The sequence below is a fragment of the Rattus norvegicus genome, chromosome 16 (genome assembly GCF_021556685.1).
Source record: "Rattus norvegicus strain SHRSP/BbbUtx chromosome 16, alternate assembly SHRSP_T2T, whole genome shotgun sequence".
Lineage (NCBI taxonomy): Eukaryota > Metazoa > Chordata > Mammalia > Rodentia > Muridae > Rattus > Rattus norvegicus.
In genome coordinates this window covers 35,438,859-35,454,254 of record NC_141549.1, presented here as the reverse complement: position 1 = coordinate 35,454,254, position 15,396 = coordinate 35,438,859, and the positions used below count along the sequence as shown (strand labels likewise).

The 15,396-nt window shown below is 40.4% G+C and overlaps 3 protein-coding genes across 6 annotated transcripts in view; 1 reads left to right on the top strand and 2 right to left on the bottom strand.

The window, feature by feature from the left end:
- Clcn3 (Cl-/H+ antiporter 3) overlaps positions 1 to 13,720 on the bottom strand; it is a 72,990-nt gene extending 59,270 nt beyond the window's left edge. For 2 of the 4 annotated variants that reach the window (XM_087589257.1, XM_087589261.1), the window contains exon 1: positions 13,252 to 13,720. Coding sequence is in view for 2 of the 4 variants with exons in the window: in XM_087589254.1 (XP_087445380.1) it covers positions 4,311 to 4,470 (160 nt within the window). In the remaining 2 variants the exon portion in view is untranslated. Of the gene's footprint in view, positions 1 to 4,310; positions 4,487 to 13,251 lie in introns of all 4 variants that reach the window. The other 2 variants (XM_087589254.1, NM_053363.3) reach the window with 2 other exon arrangements.
- The window catches only part of Erich1 (glutamate-rich 1), a gene marked incomplete at its 5' end in the record, with an annotated part of 52,793,804 nt that overhangs the window by 48,210,109 nt on the left and 4,568,299 nt on the right, over positions 1 to 15,396 (bottom strand).
- Positions 13,921 to 15,396, top strand: part of Nek1 (NIMA-related kinase 1) — a 128,705-nt gene continuing 127,229 nt past the window's right edge. For both annotated transcript variants that reach the window (XM_087587812.1, XM_087587810.1), the window contains exon 1: positions 13,921 to 14,428. The gene's annotated coding sequence lies outside the window, so the exon portion shown is untranslated. The remainder of the gene's footprint in view (positions 14,429 to 15,396) is intronic.

Below are 15,396 nucleotides of genomic sequence, written 5' to 3'. Positions count from 1 at the left end.
GTCTAAGGTCCTACTGATGGCGGCGCTTCATTGGTAAGGATGCTAGACTCATACGGTCTTCCTCAATGAATCCAACTCTGGCCACAAACGCTTGCCCCCTTCCTGTGACTTCCAATGTTTCCCTTTTCCAAAGAGTTTTAATTGGCTAAAATGATTCACTCAAATTAGCTGCACTTACTATAGATACAGCCTAATTTTTTGGCCTTTCATTCACATTTGTTACTGATACTAATAGTCACTATTCAATGATACTTGTATTTTTGGTAACTAAGTGTTCTAGATTACTTTAGTATTTAATTTGAGCAGACTTCATTCTTGACATTAGTAAACACATTTCTTAAAAGATTTATAAACGATACAAAACCAGCTGTCTCAAGATGAAGTCCTGAAGCAGGTTTTCTCTTATGACTTAAGCCTATTCCAGTTCTAGACCTATATCCTTTTCACTAGAAATACAGGAAATGTAACTGATACCTTATTTGCATGCTGTCATAAAAGGAATTTGCTCATACTAGGATAAAGAGTCTAGGGCTGGAGAGATGGCTCAGTGGTTAAGAGCACTGACTGCTCTTCCAGAGGTCATGAGTTCAATTCCCAGCAACCACAGGGTGGCTCACAACCATCCGTAATGAGATCTGGTGCCCTCTTCTGGCCTGCAGTCACATATGCTGACAGAATGCTGTACATAAAATAAATAAATAAATCCAAAAAAAAAAAAAAAAAGTAGCAAGAGACCTCCCTGATTAATATTCTGGGGTTGGGGATTTAGCTCAGTGGTAGAGCGCTTGCCTAGCAAGCACAAGGTCCTGGGTTCGGTCCCCAGCTCTGAAAAAAAAGAAAAAGAAAAAAAGAGTCTAGCATATTCAAGCAGAAAGAACACACACACAAAAAACCAGAAAGAGCCACTATTAACTGATTCTCTACCATTAGTCAGCTATTCTTTCAATGCCCCGATTTACATCATTTGTGTAAAGATCCTAAGGCACCCAGTTCCCAGAGCACTACCCAATGACTGCTATCTTTAATAGGAAGACGTGAGCCGTGCAGAGGCTGATTTGCCAAAAGTTCCAGAATAAGCTGAGCCAGGGTGTAAAGCCAAGTCTCCACCTTGAAGGCTCCTGACATCACTGACACGCATGGTAAACATTACTGGGACTTTCTAGTGATTGGGGGTTTTATGCTGTTTGTGTTTGGTGGGTCTTTGTCTTGGGAAACTAAACAGATGGTCATGAAAAAATATTTATTCTCAATTGCTTGTTCTACCATTTACTGTCGCCACTCTTTAGATACACAAAAATGAGATCTCTCCTCACATTTTTCTGAATTCATGATCGTAGATAAAAGGTTCCTGCTTCTTCCAAACACCCACCCCCATTCTGCTACTGTTGAAGATCACATCAACTACATTGAAAGAACACTGTCTTCCAAAAGGACATTCCCTGTAGTCCTTCATGCATTACTTCCCCTTGTACAACAATCTTAACAATTCAAAGGTGTATTAAAATAAAACTCACTGGGACTGTGAGATGGTTCGGTGGGTAACGCACTTATCACCAAGTCCGATGACCTGAGTTATATTCCCTCTAACCTATATGGACAGAACTGCATTGCCAAGTTATCCTCATTTCCACATGTGGCAACATGGCATTCATACACACACACACACACACACACACACACACACACACACACACACGCACACACACTAAATACATGCTACAAAACGTCTTTAAAAGAAAAGAAATTTATTTTTGAGACATAGCATTTAGAGTAGCTAATATCAAGCTTAAAATATGCAATTAACTTTGAGGACAGAATTTATAGAGAAAATAAGAGTATCTGCATCCCCAAAGGGCATTCCAACTTCTTCCTTAACACATTCTTAATTTTACTTGGTTGGCAACATACCTAGGTCCATCAAAGGAATCATGACTGTTCTAACTAGTCAGTAATGTCATTTCCTTTGCCAGGGGCTGGTCTTAGTTTGGGCATGTTCTGGTCAGTGACATACAAGGACGTCTATTGGTGGGTTCAGGTAGTGGAAAATGATCCTCTCTCTCTCCTTTCTCCTCCTAAGTCTGAGTAAAGGCATCACTAGCACTTGAGGACAGAGTGGGAACATGAGAAGTGCTAGATCCCTCTCCTGTTCCCTCTACTTCCCTGAGTTAATTTTACACCCCACATATAGAACCAAAGAGATAAAGAGAGAAAAAAAAGGGGGGGAAGGTTGTTCATTTCACCCAATTTCTCAATTTATGAATGCACATAGTTTAGTATATAAGTTACAATAAAAACCACTTTTAAATTAGGCAGAAAAATCAGCAACTCTAAGAAAGCAAATGGCTAATAATGCAAAGTACTGTCTTTTTCTATCAAAGAGTCTGGAGGGAATAATCAAAATGTAGCACCTCTCCATGATCAAGCTTCTGTTCCTGCTTCAGCTCCTGCCCTAGTTTCCCTGTATGATGGACTGTAGTCTTGAGGTTGTAACAAGCCCTTTCCTCACCAAGGTGTTTTTGGTTGGCATTTTATCATAGCAACAGAAAACAAAGCAGAACAGGGAGATACTAGTAAAAACTAGTATGAAAAATCTGAGGGTGAAAAAATCAAGTCACATTTAAGTTTAAGTCTCTCTAATACCTCAACCAGGCTATTATTAACACATAGAAAAGAATACCTAAGTATATCCTGCTTAAGCAAATCTAACTACAAAACATACACATGTGCTGAAGTTTGACAGGAAAGGGGGCAAAGACTTGAGAAGCGTACGGGAGAACAAAGCCCAGGAAACACACAGGGAAATACAGCTACTTGGTCCATCTACAGAGGTAACACTGCAGCTAGTTTCAACTGTGAGGTTTTGGCTTTTCTGTGTTTCCATTTCTTTACTTTTTCATCATTTTCATGTGCATATATCCCCTAACTGGAGTAAATATTTTGCTGCATTATTGCTTAATCTGACAGTAAATACTCAGTTAATATTATAGGAAATTGCCAAACTGTCTTCCAGACTGTCCGTCATTTTAACTGAGAATTGCTTGTCTTGGTACTGGACCAACCAGTTGTGCATATGGGAAAAATCAAATCTGAATTCTTATTTACATTACCACAGTTAAATACAAGCAGATTCCAGATCTAAATCTGGAGAATACTATTTTTGATCCCCTGAAATATTAGACATCTTAATTTTGAAATAACAACATTTGGCTATGTATACATCTCTATCCTAGTCTCAGCACCTGGCATTACGTACCATCACACCCAGTTCAGAAGAATTATAAACAAGAACACAAAATAAGAATAAAGAAAATTACTAACAAGATTTCATCGGAACCAATGACTTCACCAAAAGGTCTTGAGAAAATGAAACTACATACTTCAGAGTAAGAGGAACCATTTGCAATGACTGTATCTGACAAATGAGAACATATAACATGTTTCTATAAAATAGACAGTGATCTGACACTTCTGGAGGCAACCTAAAAAGCCAAGTCAACATAAAGAAATGCATCTCAAGCCATCAAATATAAGCTAAAAATGAGAGACCTCTGTACGCACTGAGCAGTTATAATGTTTCAAACCATCAAAACTACGCTTTGGTAAAGATGCCAACTAAACTTTCACACTGCAGACAGACACAAGCATAACTCCAAACATCAGATCGTCTCTGACAGTCCCTGGTGACACTGAAACAGGAACTCTAGATGTATGCACTCACACTAAGCATAACTCACAATGAGGTACAGTACCTTTACTAAAACCCATGCACTTACATATTCTCACAGTACAAAAATACCAGAGACAAAATTTCATATATTATGACCCCATTACAGAAAGTGTAAATAACCTGCTAAACCAATCTAAACGGACATCAAGTAACAGTCATCTTTTAGAGTAAGAAGAAAGGATTCTAGGGAGTGTTTCTTAACTAAAGGATTATATAACTTGTTTATTTTACATTCATTTATTCTCACAAGTATGATGTAATGATTGCATAGCTCTCTGAATTATACTTAAAAGTTTAAAAAGTTTATACTTATAGAAAAGTTTATACTTAAAAAAATCAAAAATTTATTCCAATGTTAGAAACTTAGGAGGTAGTAAAAATATTTTAGCATAATACTGTAAAGATGCTAAGGCCACTGAGATGTATACTTTTAAATGGTTAGGTTTAAGTCACCTGAATTTACCTTGGCTTTAAAAAGTTACCCCAAATGTCAGTCTCAAAAGAAAAAAAAAAAGAAAAGAAACGAAACTATATCTATTGGTATGCTCGTGACTACAGTTCTCAGTTGTCATGCTGAACTTACCAGCTGCTGTGTCACCGTCTAACAAATTGTCGTCTTCGGAAGTCTGAAAGTCCATAATAGCACCTGCTCCATCTAGGAGCTCCTCATCGCTACTCGCGCTCGTTATGCTGTTGTAGCTGTTTCTATAGTAGCCTCTATGGAACAGCTGCTCAGACTCCATGTAGCTGGCTGCTTATCTGCAAAAAAGGGGAAAATGGCTTCAACATTTTCCCAACATACGACAAAAATCCTGGATTCTAACATCACAAAATGAAAGCTACTGAGCTATTGTGTTTGTATTAAAAAGTACTAAGTCTATCCACTGTAACAACTGCTACCGCTATGATGCTGACTGTTCAGGGATGGTTTAATTCTCTCTTCTCACTCTGCAGGTGTAAAAAAGAAAGAAAAACTCCTTGGAGCGGTGCTGTAAGACAGTATCCAAGATCTGCTGAATGAAAATGGATCAAGGGCAGAGATGCCTTTAGGGTGTGCAGCTTACTACGCAGTCACTTGCATAGTACGCAGACTGCACAGAGCTTTGCAGGGTAGAACCTCACAGGGATGAAACAAGTGGCTGAAATGCCAGGCCCTCTGTGGATTTTACTGCAGGCAAGCACCACCTAATTTCTAAACTTAGCATTATAACTTAAAAAATTACAATCAAATTAAAATAATTCAATTATTTAGATCCCAGGGTCAAACACTAACGAGGAAAATTGAAAATAGTTAAAAATTTTTATTTTTCCAAAGCAGGTAAAACCAAATTATTTTTTCCTTGTTTTTACTCTGTATACCAAAAATAATACTCCTAAACTACTTTTTAATACATCTACTCCCATGCTTATCACCAAAATGATAAGTTAATATAAATATGTTGACATTGGCTTTAGACCTGAAAAGTACATGTGTGGAACTAGACCAACCATAGATGTAGTCAAACCAGTAAGGCTTGTAAAGCAAGACTGGTTAGAAAGTCACAGAAGTACACACAGATCTTGAAAGAAAGGTTCCCAGACTCCAACCAAGACTCAAGATGGCCTTGACACAATCTCACCTAATTGGGACTTTTCTTTCTGCACACAAAAAAACATAGCAGTGCCTAACAACAAAAGCATTCAGAAAATACAGCTGTGGGTTTTAAAAACAAGCAAAAAATTACTAAATAATAGCTATCTTTTAAAACTAATTTATAATTCCCTCAAAGATTACGCCATGCGAGGTGACAGTCTGAAAGCTGTTTGAAAGCGCTAGTCTCTTTTCAACTTCCAGCACAATGACCACAACAGAATATAGGCAATAAATACCCAGCTTCTGACTCAGCTGAGATCAAAGAGAAATGCACCCAGTTTCCAACACAGGCAGACCCCTCAGCAACAGTAGTAAGCTAGTCTTGAAATCTGCAACATTGTTTTATTATTTCTCCTACCAAGACAACCCATTCTAATATTGTAAGAGTGTTAATACATTACTTAAAGCAAGTTTGTAACACACACATACATATATATATACATATATATATATATACCATATATATATGGTAGCTTTAAGCATACTTCCCGAAGTTATTAAGATTACACTCCCAGAGATAAAGCCTAGTGTACTATTATAAATTTCTAATGATCGGGGTATAAGTACCCTGTCTGTCCCTAACTTGATCTTTGTACTGCAGTCAGCCTTTAAAAGTCTGACTAGTAATCTCTCCCTATGGCATATATTAAAATATTTCGTTTTTCACAGTACTTAGGAGACAAACTTCTTTCCTTTCCTCCATCTTTATTAAATTGGGTATTTCTTATTTACATTTCAATTGTTATTCCCTTTTCCGGTTTCCAGGCAAACATCTCCCTAACCCTCTCCTTCCCCTTCTAGATGGCTGTTTCCCTCCCCATCCTCCCCCCATTACCACCCTACCCCCAACAATCCTGTTCACTGGGGGTTCAGTCTTGGCAGGACCCAGGGCTTCCCCTTCCACTGGTGCTCTTACTAGGATATTCATTGCTACCTATGAGGTTGGAGCCCAGGGTCAGTCTATGTATAGTCTTTGGGTAGTGGCTTAGTCCCTGGAAGCTCTGGTTGGTTGGCACTGTGGTTCATATGGGGTCTCGAGCCCCTTCAAGCTTTTTCAGTCCTTTCTCTGAATCCTTCAACGGAGGTCCCGTTCTCAGTTCAGTGGTTTGCTGCTGGCATTCGCCTATGTATTTGCTGTATTCTGGCTGTGTCTCTCAGGAGAGATCTATATCCGGTTCCTGTCAGCCTGCACTTCTTTGCTTCATCCATCTTATCTAGTTTGGTGGTTGTATATGTATGGGTCACATGTGGGGCAGGCTCTGAATGGGTGTTCCTTCAGCCTCTGTTCTAATCTTTGCCTCCCTATTCCCTTCCAAGGGTATTCTTGTTCCTTTTAAAGAAGGAGTGAAACATTCGCATTTTGGTCATCCTTCTTGAGTTTCATGTGTTCTGTGCATTTAGGGTAATTCAAGCATTTGGGCTAATAGCCTTATCAATGAGTGCATACCATGTGTGTTTTTCTGTGATTGGGTTACATCACTCAGGATGATATTTTCCAGTTCCATCCATTTGCCTATGAATTTCATAAAGTCATTGTTTTTGATAGCTGAGTAATATTCCATTGTGTAGATGTACCACATTTTCTGTATCCATTCCTCTGTTGAAGGGCATCTGGGTTCTTTCCAGCTTCTGGCTAGTATAAATAAGGCTGCTATGAACATAGTGGAGCATGTGTCTTTGTTATATGTTGGGGCATCTTTTGGGTATATGCCCAAGAGGTATAGCTGGGTCCTCAGGTAGTGCAATGTCCAATTTTCTGAGGAACCTCCAGACTGATTTCCAGAATGGTTGTACCTGTCTGCAATCCCACCAACAATGGAGGAGTGTTCCTCTTTCTCCACATCCTCACCAGCATCTGCTGTCGCCGGAGTTTTTGATCTTAGTCATTCTGACTGGTGTGAGGTGGAATCTCAGGGTTGTTTTAATTTGCATTTCCCTTATGACTAAAAATGTTGAACATTTCTTTAGGTGTTTCTCAGCCATTCAATATTCCTCAGCTGTGAATTCTTTGTTTAGCTCTGAAACCCATTTTTTGTCTTTTTTTTTTTTCCTGGAGTTGAGGACCGAACCCAGGGCCTTGCAAACGCTCTACCACTGAGCTAAATCCCCAACCCCTGAACCCCATTTTTTAATAGGGTTATTTGTCTCCCTGCAGTCTAACTTCATGAGTTCTTTGTATATTTTAGATATGAGCCCTCTATCTGTTGTAGGATTGGTAAAGATCTTTTCCCAATCTGTTGGTTGCCGTTTTGTCCTAACAGTGTCCTTTGCCTTACAGAAGTTTTGTAGTTTTATGAGCTCCCATTTATCGATTCTTGATCTTAAAGCATAAGCCATTGGTGTTTTGTTCGGGAAGTTTTCTCCAGTGCCTATGTGTTCTAGATGTTTCCCCACTTTTTCTTCTATTAGTTTGAGTGTATCTGGTTTGATGTAGGGGTCCTTGATCCACTTGGACTTAAGCTTTGTACAGAGTGATAAGAATGGATCAATCTGCATTCTTCTATATGCTGACCTCCAGTTGAACCAGCACCATTTGCTGAAAATACTATCTTTTTTCCATTGGATGGTTTTTGGCTCCTTGGAGACAAACTTCTTTTTTTTTTCAGAGCTGGGGACCGAACCCAGGGCCTTGCGTTTGCTAGGCAAGCGCTCTACCGCTGAGCTAAATCCCCAACCCCGGAGACAAACTTCTTAACCAAGTAGAAAAAGCTGTTGGCTGGTAGTCCTTGCCTAGTTCCCAGTTTCATTCTGTAATGTGTACTTTCTGGAGACTCTAGACCACTGATTTTTTTCCATCTCCCAGTCCCATCAGGATTCTTCCTTCCTCCTGGTCCAAGACCTTCAGTATACCGCCTATCTGGAACATTCCCTCTCTTCTTCATCTAACTTTGCTACTCATTCTTCAGATCTCACACCAAGTATCTATTAATTATCTAGGCACATGGCACATTCTTGTAGCCTCAGCTCCTCAGAAATCTTAAACAGGATTATCTAGAGCTCAAGGCCAATCCGGAACTTAGACCATCTCAAAGCATCAACAACTGACAAATGAAAGTACTCCTTTAGTTAGTGAGTACATCTCTCTAGCACTACATTAACTTGACAAAAGTACATGTATTAAATATGAGCCAATATGGTTCAAGAGCTATTCTCTCCACTGAAGATGAGAAATTTGAGACACAAAACTTTTAAATAGCCAACGTCATGCAAGTAGTTTTTTTAAAAAAAGAAAAAATAAAGGCTACCATAGAACTTGAGTCAAATTTCACCTACATCAAATTTTTCTATTGATTTTTACAGCTCTCTCTGTATAGCAGTGACCACACTTGTATGGGATTTTATTAGTTTGCTAACCTTCTGATCTAGAATGTATCGTGTGTCCTAGTACTGTTCACTTTTCCTTTTTCATTAAAGTTAATGGTTAGTAAAGTATGTGACATATGTATACAATTTAAAGGTTGTTGCTGTTGTTTGTGAAATGGTCTCATTTATAGGCCAGGAGAGTCTACCAGATAATAAAAATATTTAATTTTGATTAAGTTCAATTCATCAATTTTCCTATGGATACCACTTTGGTTGTTAAAACACATAAATACTTTGCTAGACCTATTTCCCAAAGACCCTGCAAGCTAGTAACTTAAAACGATTTTTATGGTTCTCAATAAAGTTTTGTTTCTCCTATAAAAGTATCTAAGCAGAACTGAAGCTAATGCCTAAACTCCAAAGGTATGTCAGTCAACTGTATGTCTGACTAGTAAGTTAAACAGAGAAAAAATAGGTCACAATCTGGTGAAATAGGTAAATGAAAACCCTCCATCACCAACCAGGAAGGAGGAGCACAAGTCTCCAGAACAATGAGGACAGAGATGGGAAAGCCATCTACAGGTAAGAGCATTTCCATTTCAATATTTTTTACAAGTAAGGCACAAATACCTTTCTACAATTTATTGGTCAGAGAAGCCCCAGAGGTCTCCAGAACACAAGCTACTGCCACTGCCCTTGGTTCCCCACCATAATTTCAAGGTCCTATCGATGAAGACAGCATACACTTTGGCTGCAGAACACTGAGCAATTAATCTCAACCTGAGCAGTAAACTTCCTCCCTGACAACTAGTTTTCATAGTGTTGGAAGGTGTTAAGCAAGTTACTTCTGTAAAGAAGACATCGATGGTCTTACCCAGCACTGCATACTGCAAAACCAGCTTAATAGGCAAAATGTGCTCACTGGGACACTGTTTCTCTGCACAGTCCTGGGTGTCCTGGAACTTGCTCTGTAGAGCAGGTTGGTCTTAAACTCAGAATCTGCCTGTGTTTAATGCCAGCATTCAGAAAGCAGAGGCAGACAAATTGTGAAATCGGGACAAGTCTGCTCTATACAGTAAGTTCCAGGCCAGCTAGTGCTACATACCTTCTCTAAAAAAATAAAATAGAACTATTTATCTCCTTTCAAACACAGTGACTTTCAGTAGATCCAGACATGCTGAGCATTTAAAGGATATATTATAAAAACTGATTTCTGGGGCTGGAGAGATGGTTCAGTTGTTAAGAGCACTGACTACTCTTCCAGGGTTCCTGAGTTCAAATCCCAGCAACTACATGGTGGCTCACAACTATCTGTAATGAGATCTGAAGCCCTCTTCTGCTGTGTCTGAAGACAGTTACAATGTACTTACATATAATAAATAAACATTTTTTATAAAGTTGATTTCTATCAGAAATATAAGTAAAATTCTAAGTATTCTCATTTTGATAAAATAAAAAGGCAAAAATTTTATTCTGCATAAGTCATGTTTCAGTAGATTATTAAAGTCCACCAACTTTCAGGAGCAGTGTAAATCATCAGTGTAAAAAACACAAGGGGCTGGAGAGATGGCTCAGTGGTTAGGAGCACTGACTGCTCTTCTAAAGGTCCTCAGTTCAATTCCCCAGCACCAACCATCTGTAATGGGATCTAATGCCCTCTTCTGGTGTGTCTGAAGATAGCTACACTGTACTCATACATAAAATAAATCTTTAGGAAAAAAAAAGAAAGAAAAAACGAATACTGGTTGCTTTTCCAGAAGTCCTGAGTTCAATTCCCTGCACTCACAGGGCGGCTTACAACTATCTGGCAGCCTCTTCTGGTACGCAGACATACATGCAAAGCATCTATATATGTAAGACACAAAATTTTTTATGAAGTTAAAAGTTTAAAAGCACCAGATACAGTAGGATTCGTTCTATAGGGTGTGGACAAAAGAGCAAGAACAATGGAGAAGAGTGTTTCTCATTAGATTCACTTGATTATTAAGACAGACTATTTTATGTTCCAACATAAGACAATAATCTGTTTCTCCCAAAAGTAACAGTACTTCGTATTTATCATTATTGTTCATTTAGCATGTCAAAACTGCACCTTATATTTTTTTTCAAAGAACAAAAATACTAAATAGTTAGTTCCCTGAAGAATATTTCCTAAACTTACAAATCCTTTTAGGCTTCATACTATTACTCACTAGAGCAAAGATATGAACCTAAGTGTCCATCACAGATACAGTGTAAAAAAAAAAACCACTGCATGGTCTCATGTTGGATCTAAAGATCTAATTCAAAAGCAGGTAGCAATGGTGGTTCTCAAAGATGGAAGGCTGGAAATGGGGGTGGGGTAGTGGGTCTAGTCAAGGGCACAAGGTTTCAGTTATGTGGGCAATTAGTGACCTACTTAACGTACAGCACAATGACCCCAGCTACACGATCACTTGTGTGTGTCCTCAAACACAAGCATATGCACTAAAAACAAACAGATCTATGTGGATTTGACTTAATGTTGCCACAATATACACTTTTATCAAAGTACCTCAAATATACACACACAATTACAGTTTGTAAATTAAAACAAAAACAAGCATCCAGAAAAAGGAAGATTAAACACTACATAATTTTTAAAAGGGAAAAAAAAGTCACACACAACTGTAAGGCTCATTGATAAGGAAAAAGATAAAACAATAATCCAATTCAAAAGCTGCTATGGAAGACTGAGACTTTAAAAGACAGAATGGATCCAACTGCTCCTGTAAGAACAGGGAGAACTGACTGACTGATTTCCCTCTCAGCTGCAGCAAATCTCTCAGTTCCAGCAATGGCTGAGGCAGGAGGGGGTCTTCCTTCACTTTATACCTAACCAAGCAACACTTATCTTCAGGAATCAAAGGAACAGTCTTATAAACAAACATGAATGTGCACAGAAAGCCATAAAATGTATTAACGCAAAGGACTGGCTGCTCTTGTTAAAAACAACACTCACAAGAGTTTCTGCAATGGAACTATGGTGCCAGGACTCTCTTTCCAACGCTTCAGTAGAATGTCACCTAGTGGGGCTTGCAGGACCCTGCAACCATTGAGGATTGAAAGCAGGAGCTCGGGGATGACACTGCTGAGCTCGGTCTGGCACTTGGTGCTGTGGGACCTTAGGAATGATAGTCAATTCTCTCTCAAGTTTCCACACTTGTTAAACGGACAAAGTCAGTGTATTTACTTTATGAGATTCGGGAAAAATGGGAGGGTGGGGAGGGAGAAAGCGAATGCACTCTATTTGCACGTAGTGTATGCATCATGTTGGAAGTGTCTGCTGACAATTCTGACCACAAAGCAAGAAGGAATTCTATGAAGCAGTCAGCGGTCAAAGCCCTCAGGATGCTGCTTTGATATATGACCCACCACAGAGATCAAATCTGGCTTCCGGAGAGGTCTGAAAATTAGTACCAGCATGTCACAACAGGAAACAGAAAGCCTATCACCAACATGACCTGGACACTTGCCATTTTTTCTACCAAAAAACCCCAGAACTTTAACAAATCTGTTCTTCTGAACTACATAGATTCAAAACCAAATTAATTCTTTAAAGCTTTAATAAGGTACATAGGCAGCACTATTTCCAAGTAATGGCCCACGTTATTCATACTGACCTCTTAAAATCATTTGAGCTGCCACTCAAAGAAAGGCTTTGAAGTAAGTAGAAGGAAAGGAAGGAGTGGGGATTGAATGGTATCTGGGATAAATTCTGCAAACACCATATAAACATTCAATTTGAGAAAATACCCATAAGTTATACACCTGAATTTAAAGCCATTAGAAAAAACAAAAACAAAACCCACATCAGCAGAAGGAACACCTTTCAAAATTGCTCAACAACATCCACATAAGCATTAAACTTCTTGTATACACTCCCGAACTGAAAGAACAGTTTTTTAGTATTTACAAAAGCATGTAAAACTGATCCAACGAAAATAACCATCTAAATTCTTCATGGGTAAGAAGTACATCTACAAAGTGTCAATTATATATCAGCCACAGTGATAGTGCAGGACTATCGAAAAAAGTTTTCAGGACTGAATTTTTAAATTTTATACTCGCATACATGGAAAACTATTAAAAGGTATGGTCACCATTCGTCCAATTGTCAAGAGTCATCATTTTCAAAATGGAAATCTCGGCCTACAATTAGAACATACCCGATGAATATGCAATTAACTTCCTTGTGCTCTAATTTTAAATGCCGCACTTTAAATAAAGCACGCCAGACGAAAAGTTCTCTAAAGTAACTTCTGCTTCAACAAGTTTACTACCAAAACGCAAATATTTGCACAAAAATGATTTGATAAACATAAGTCTAAAGGCCAAAAGAATAAATAAAATAACCTAAACGTTTTTAAACTTGAGCAAACTGTAAATTCAAGATTAATTCTGTGCTGGTACCTAGTTTTAATTCTACTTATAGGTCTTTTGAAGGTTCCGGGAGGAAACAAGATTTTTAATGGGCTGGACAGCAGGTAGGTAGGTACCTCGGTGGGAACGCCAGAGCCTGGTCTCGCGGTCCACCGTCAAGGAGTGAACCTGACAGCTGGCGACTCACCTTGCAGCTCAGAGGCATAGCAAGCTCGGCGGCTGGTGGATGCGCTGCCTGTGGACCCCGCATCTGCTTGAGATCCCGCGCCAGCCGCCCCGGGAGCTTCACCGGGACACGGCTGCCGGGTGGCCACCCCGGCGGACTTCACTGCTACCCGGCTTTGGGAAGAGGTTACGTAAATGCGGCCAGGTGGGACTGGCGGAGGCTGGTTTCGGGGTGAAGTTCAATCCTCCGGCTCTAGCGGGCCCTCTAGTCAACCTGCCTCTGCCCCGACTTGAGTCTCCGGGTTCACAGCGCTTTCAAAGGACTACAGGGCAGCCGCGCTCCACCTCGGGAGGAAAGTAACCCGGTTCTCACGCCTCCGCCCACTCCAGCCTCATCCTCCGGACGGCGGGCCCGCCCCGAGCGCACCGGCACTGAGCTGGCAGCAGAGCGATCCCGACCGGACCGGCCCTGACCCGCTGAACTGGAAGAGAAGCTGCAGGAGTCGGAGCCCGACAGGTGCGTCGCACGCGCGTGACGTCACCGCGTTGACGTGAACGGCCGCTCGGCGTCCGACCGTCCCAGCATTTCCTCCCACGGCCGCACAGGGTGGCACATCTGCGCCTATTGGTCGGAATGCAACGGTGGGCATGACCAGGGCGTGGCAGAGAGAAGACTCCTTGGGCGAGCCTCGAAGGCTGCTCGAAGCCGCCGTGATGGACCTGTTTTCACGTCGCTCACGTCCTCCCTAGCCGAGAAGGCGCTTTCGGAAGCGAGCGGTCGCCGGCATCGTGGCTAAGCCTGGCTTCCTCTCAGTCCTACCTGGACCGAAGCCGAAGCAGGCTGAAGCGAGCGTGTGAGCCCCGGATTCCAGACCCGCGTCTGATGCTTCAGGACCTGTGATGATGTGCAGTGTGTGTTAGGTGTCACCCAGCCTCACACGCCGTCATAGGTTATGTGCTTAACAAAAAACACCAGAGAGAAAATCCCGATGAACCCAAATTTAGACACCACTCATTTCAAAAAAAAAAAAAAAAAAAAAGAGGGTTCCACGTGGTCTTACATACTGAGTTCCTATCGCGTGTCACAATACACAGGAAACCTGTCCCCTTGCTCAAGGAGCTGTATTGTGACTCAGCAGGGGAGTGCATGTACAAATGCCTGGCCTCGGCCCGAGCTTGCCCAAGAGCCTGGTGAACAGGTAGGTGCAATGTTTATAACTGAACAAGACCTATGGGACAGTATGGCAGTCGCCACTGGGTGGCAGAACTAGACATGTCTCGGTTGAGTGTCTCAAGTGTATTTATATATCATCGAATGAATACTAATGTCCTCATATATTTACTGTCTTACATATATTAAAAGTGACGGGTTCTCACTGCCAACATGTAGCCTGATTCTTTTGCATAAGGAACATCTAGATTTTTATTTATTAAGCAGTAGTCATAGCCAATCGATCTGTTTTCTATAAAGATGACAGATTCCTTCTGTACTATTTTCTTTTGTGAAAGATCACTCTTTTAAGTAGACAAGAGAACTGTCTACTTGTACACTTGGTTTTTTTTGTAATACACAGTAATTTGTGAGAAAAAATATTTATTTTAAAACGTGTTGGGCACGGTTTATGGCATACCAGAAGCACTGTGTTCTACCTCCAGCTTGACAGAAGTAAAATATTTATTTCTGGTATACATCCAACTACACTAGTAGTTCTCAATTTCACTCTCCTCGCAGAAATAATTTTAACTGTTTCCAGATTAGCCGTAAGCCTTTCTGAAGCTCAGATAATGTGCTGTGTGGTAGCTTCATCATTTACACCTGAGAAATCACTTTCTTTGTGATTCCTCCTCTGAGATTATTATCAGAAAAATCCACTGACAACAAATCTCTTCGTTAGCAGACCTGAGTTGGAAGACAGCGTCAGGACATCCCTGGCACTGCAGTGTAAGTGCTATGGCATGGACCCTTGCACACTTGCTCCATCTCTTGTCCTATGGAAGGGAGCCTCCTTAACTGAGGAGCTTATGGACCCTTTAAGAGTGATCTTCTTATGGCAGAGATAATTCTCAATAAGGAATTTTTATACTTATAAAAAACAAACTGAAACCCCAGCCTGACTGTCAATATTCTTAGAGCTAATGGGAGTTTGTGCGACGATCCTGTTGCTAT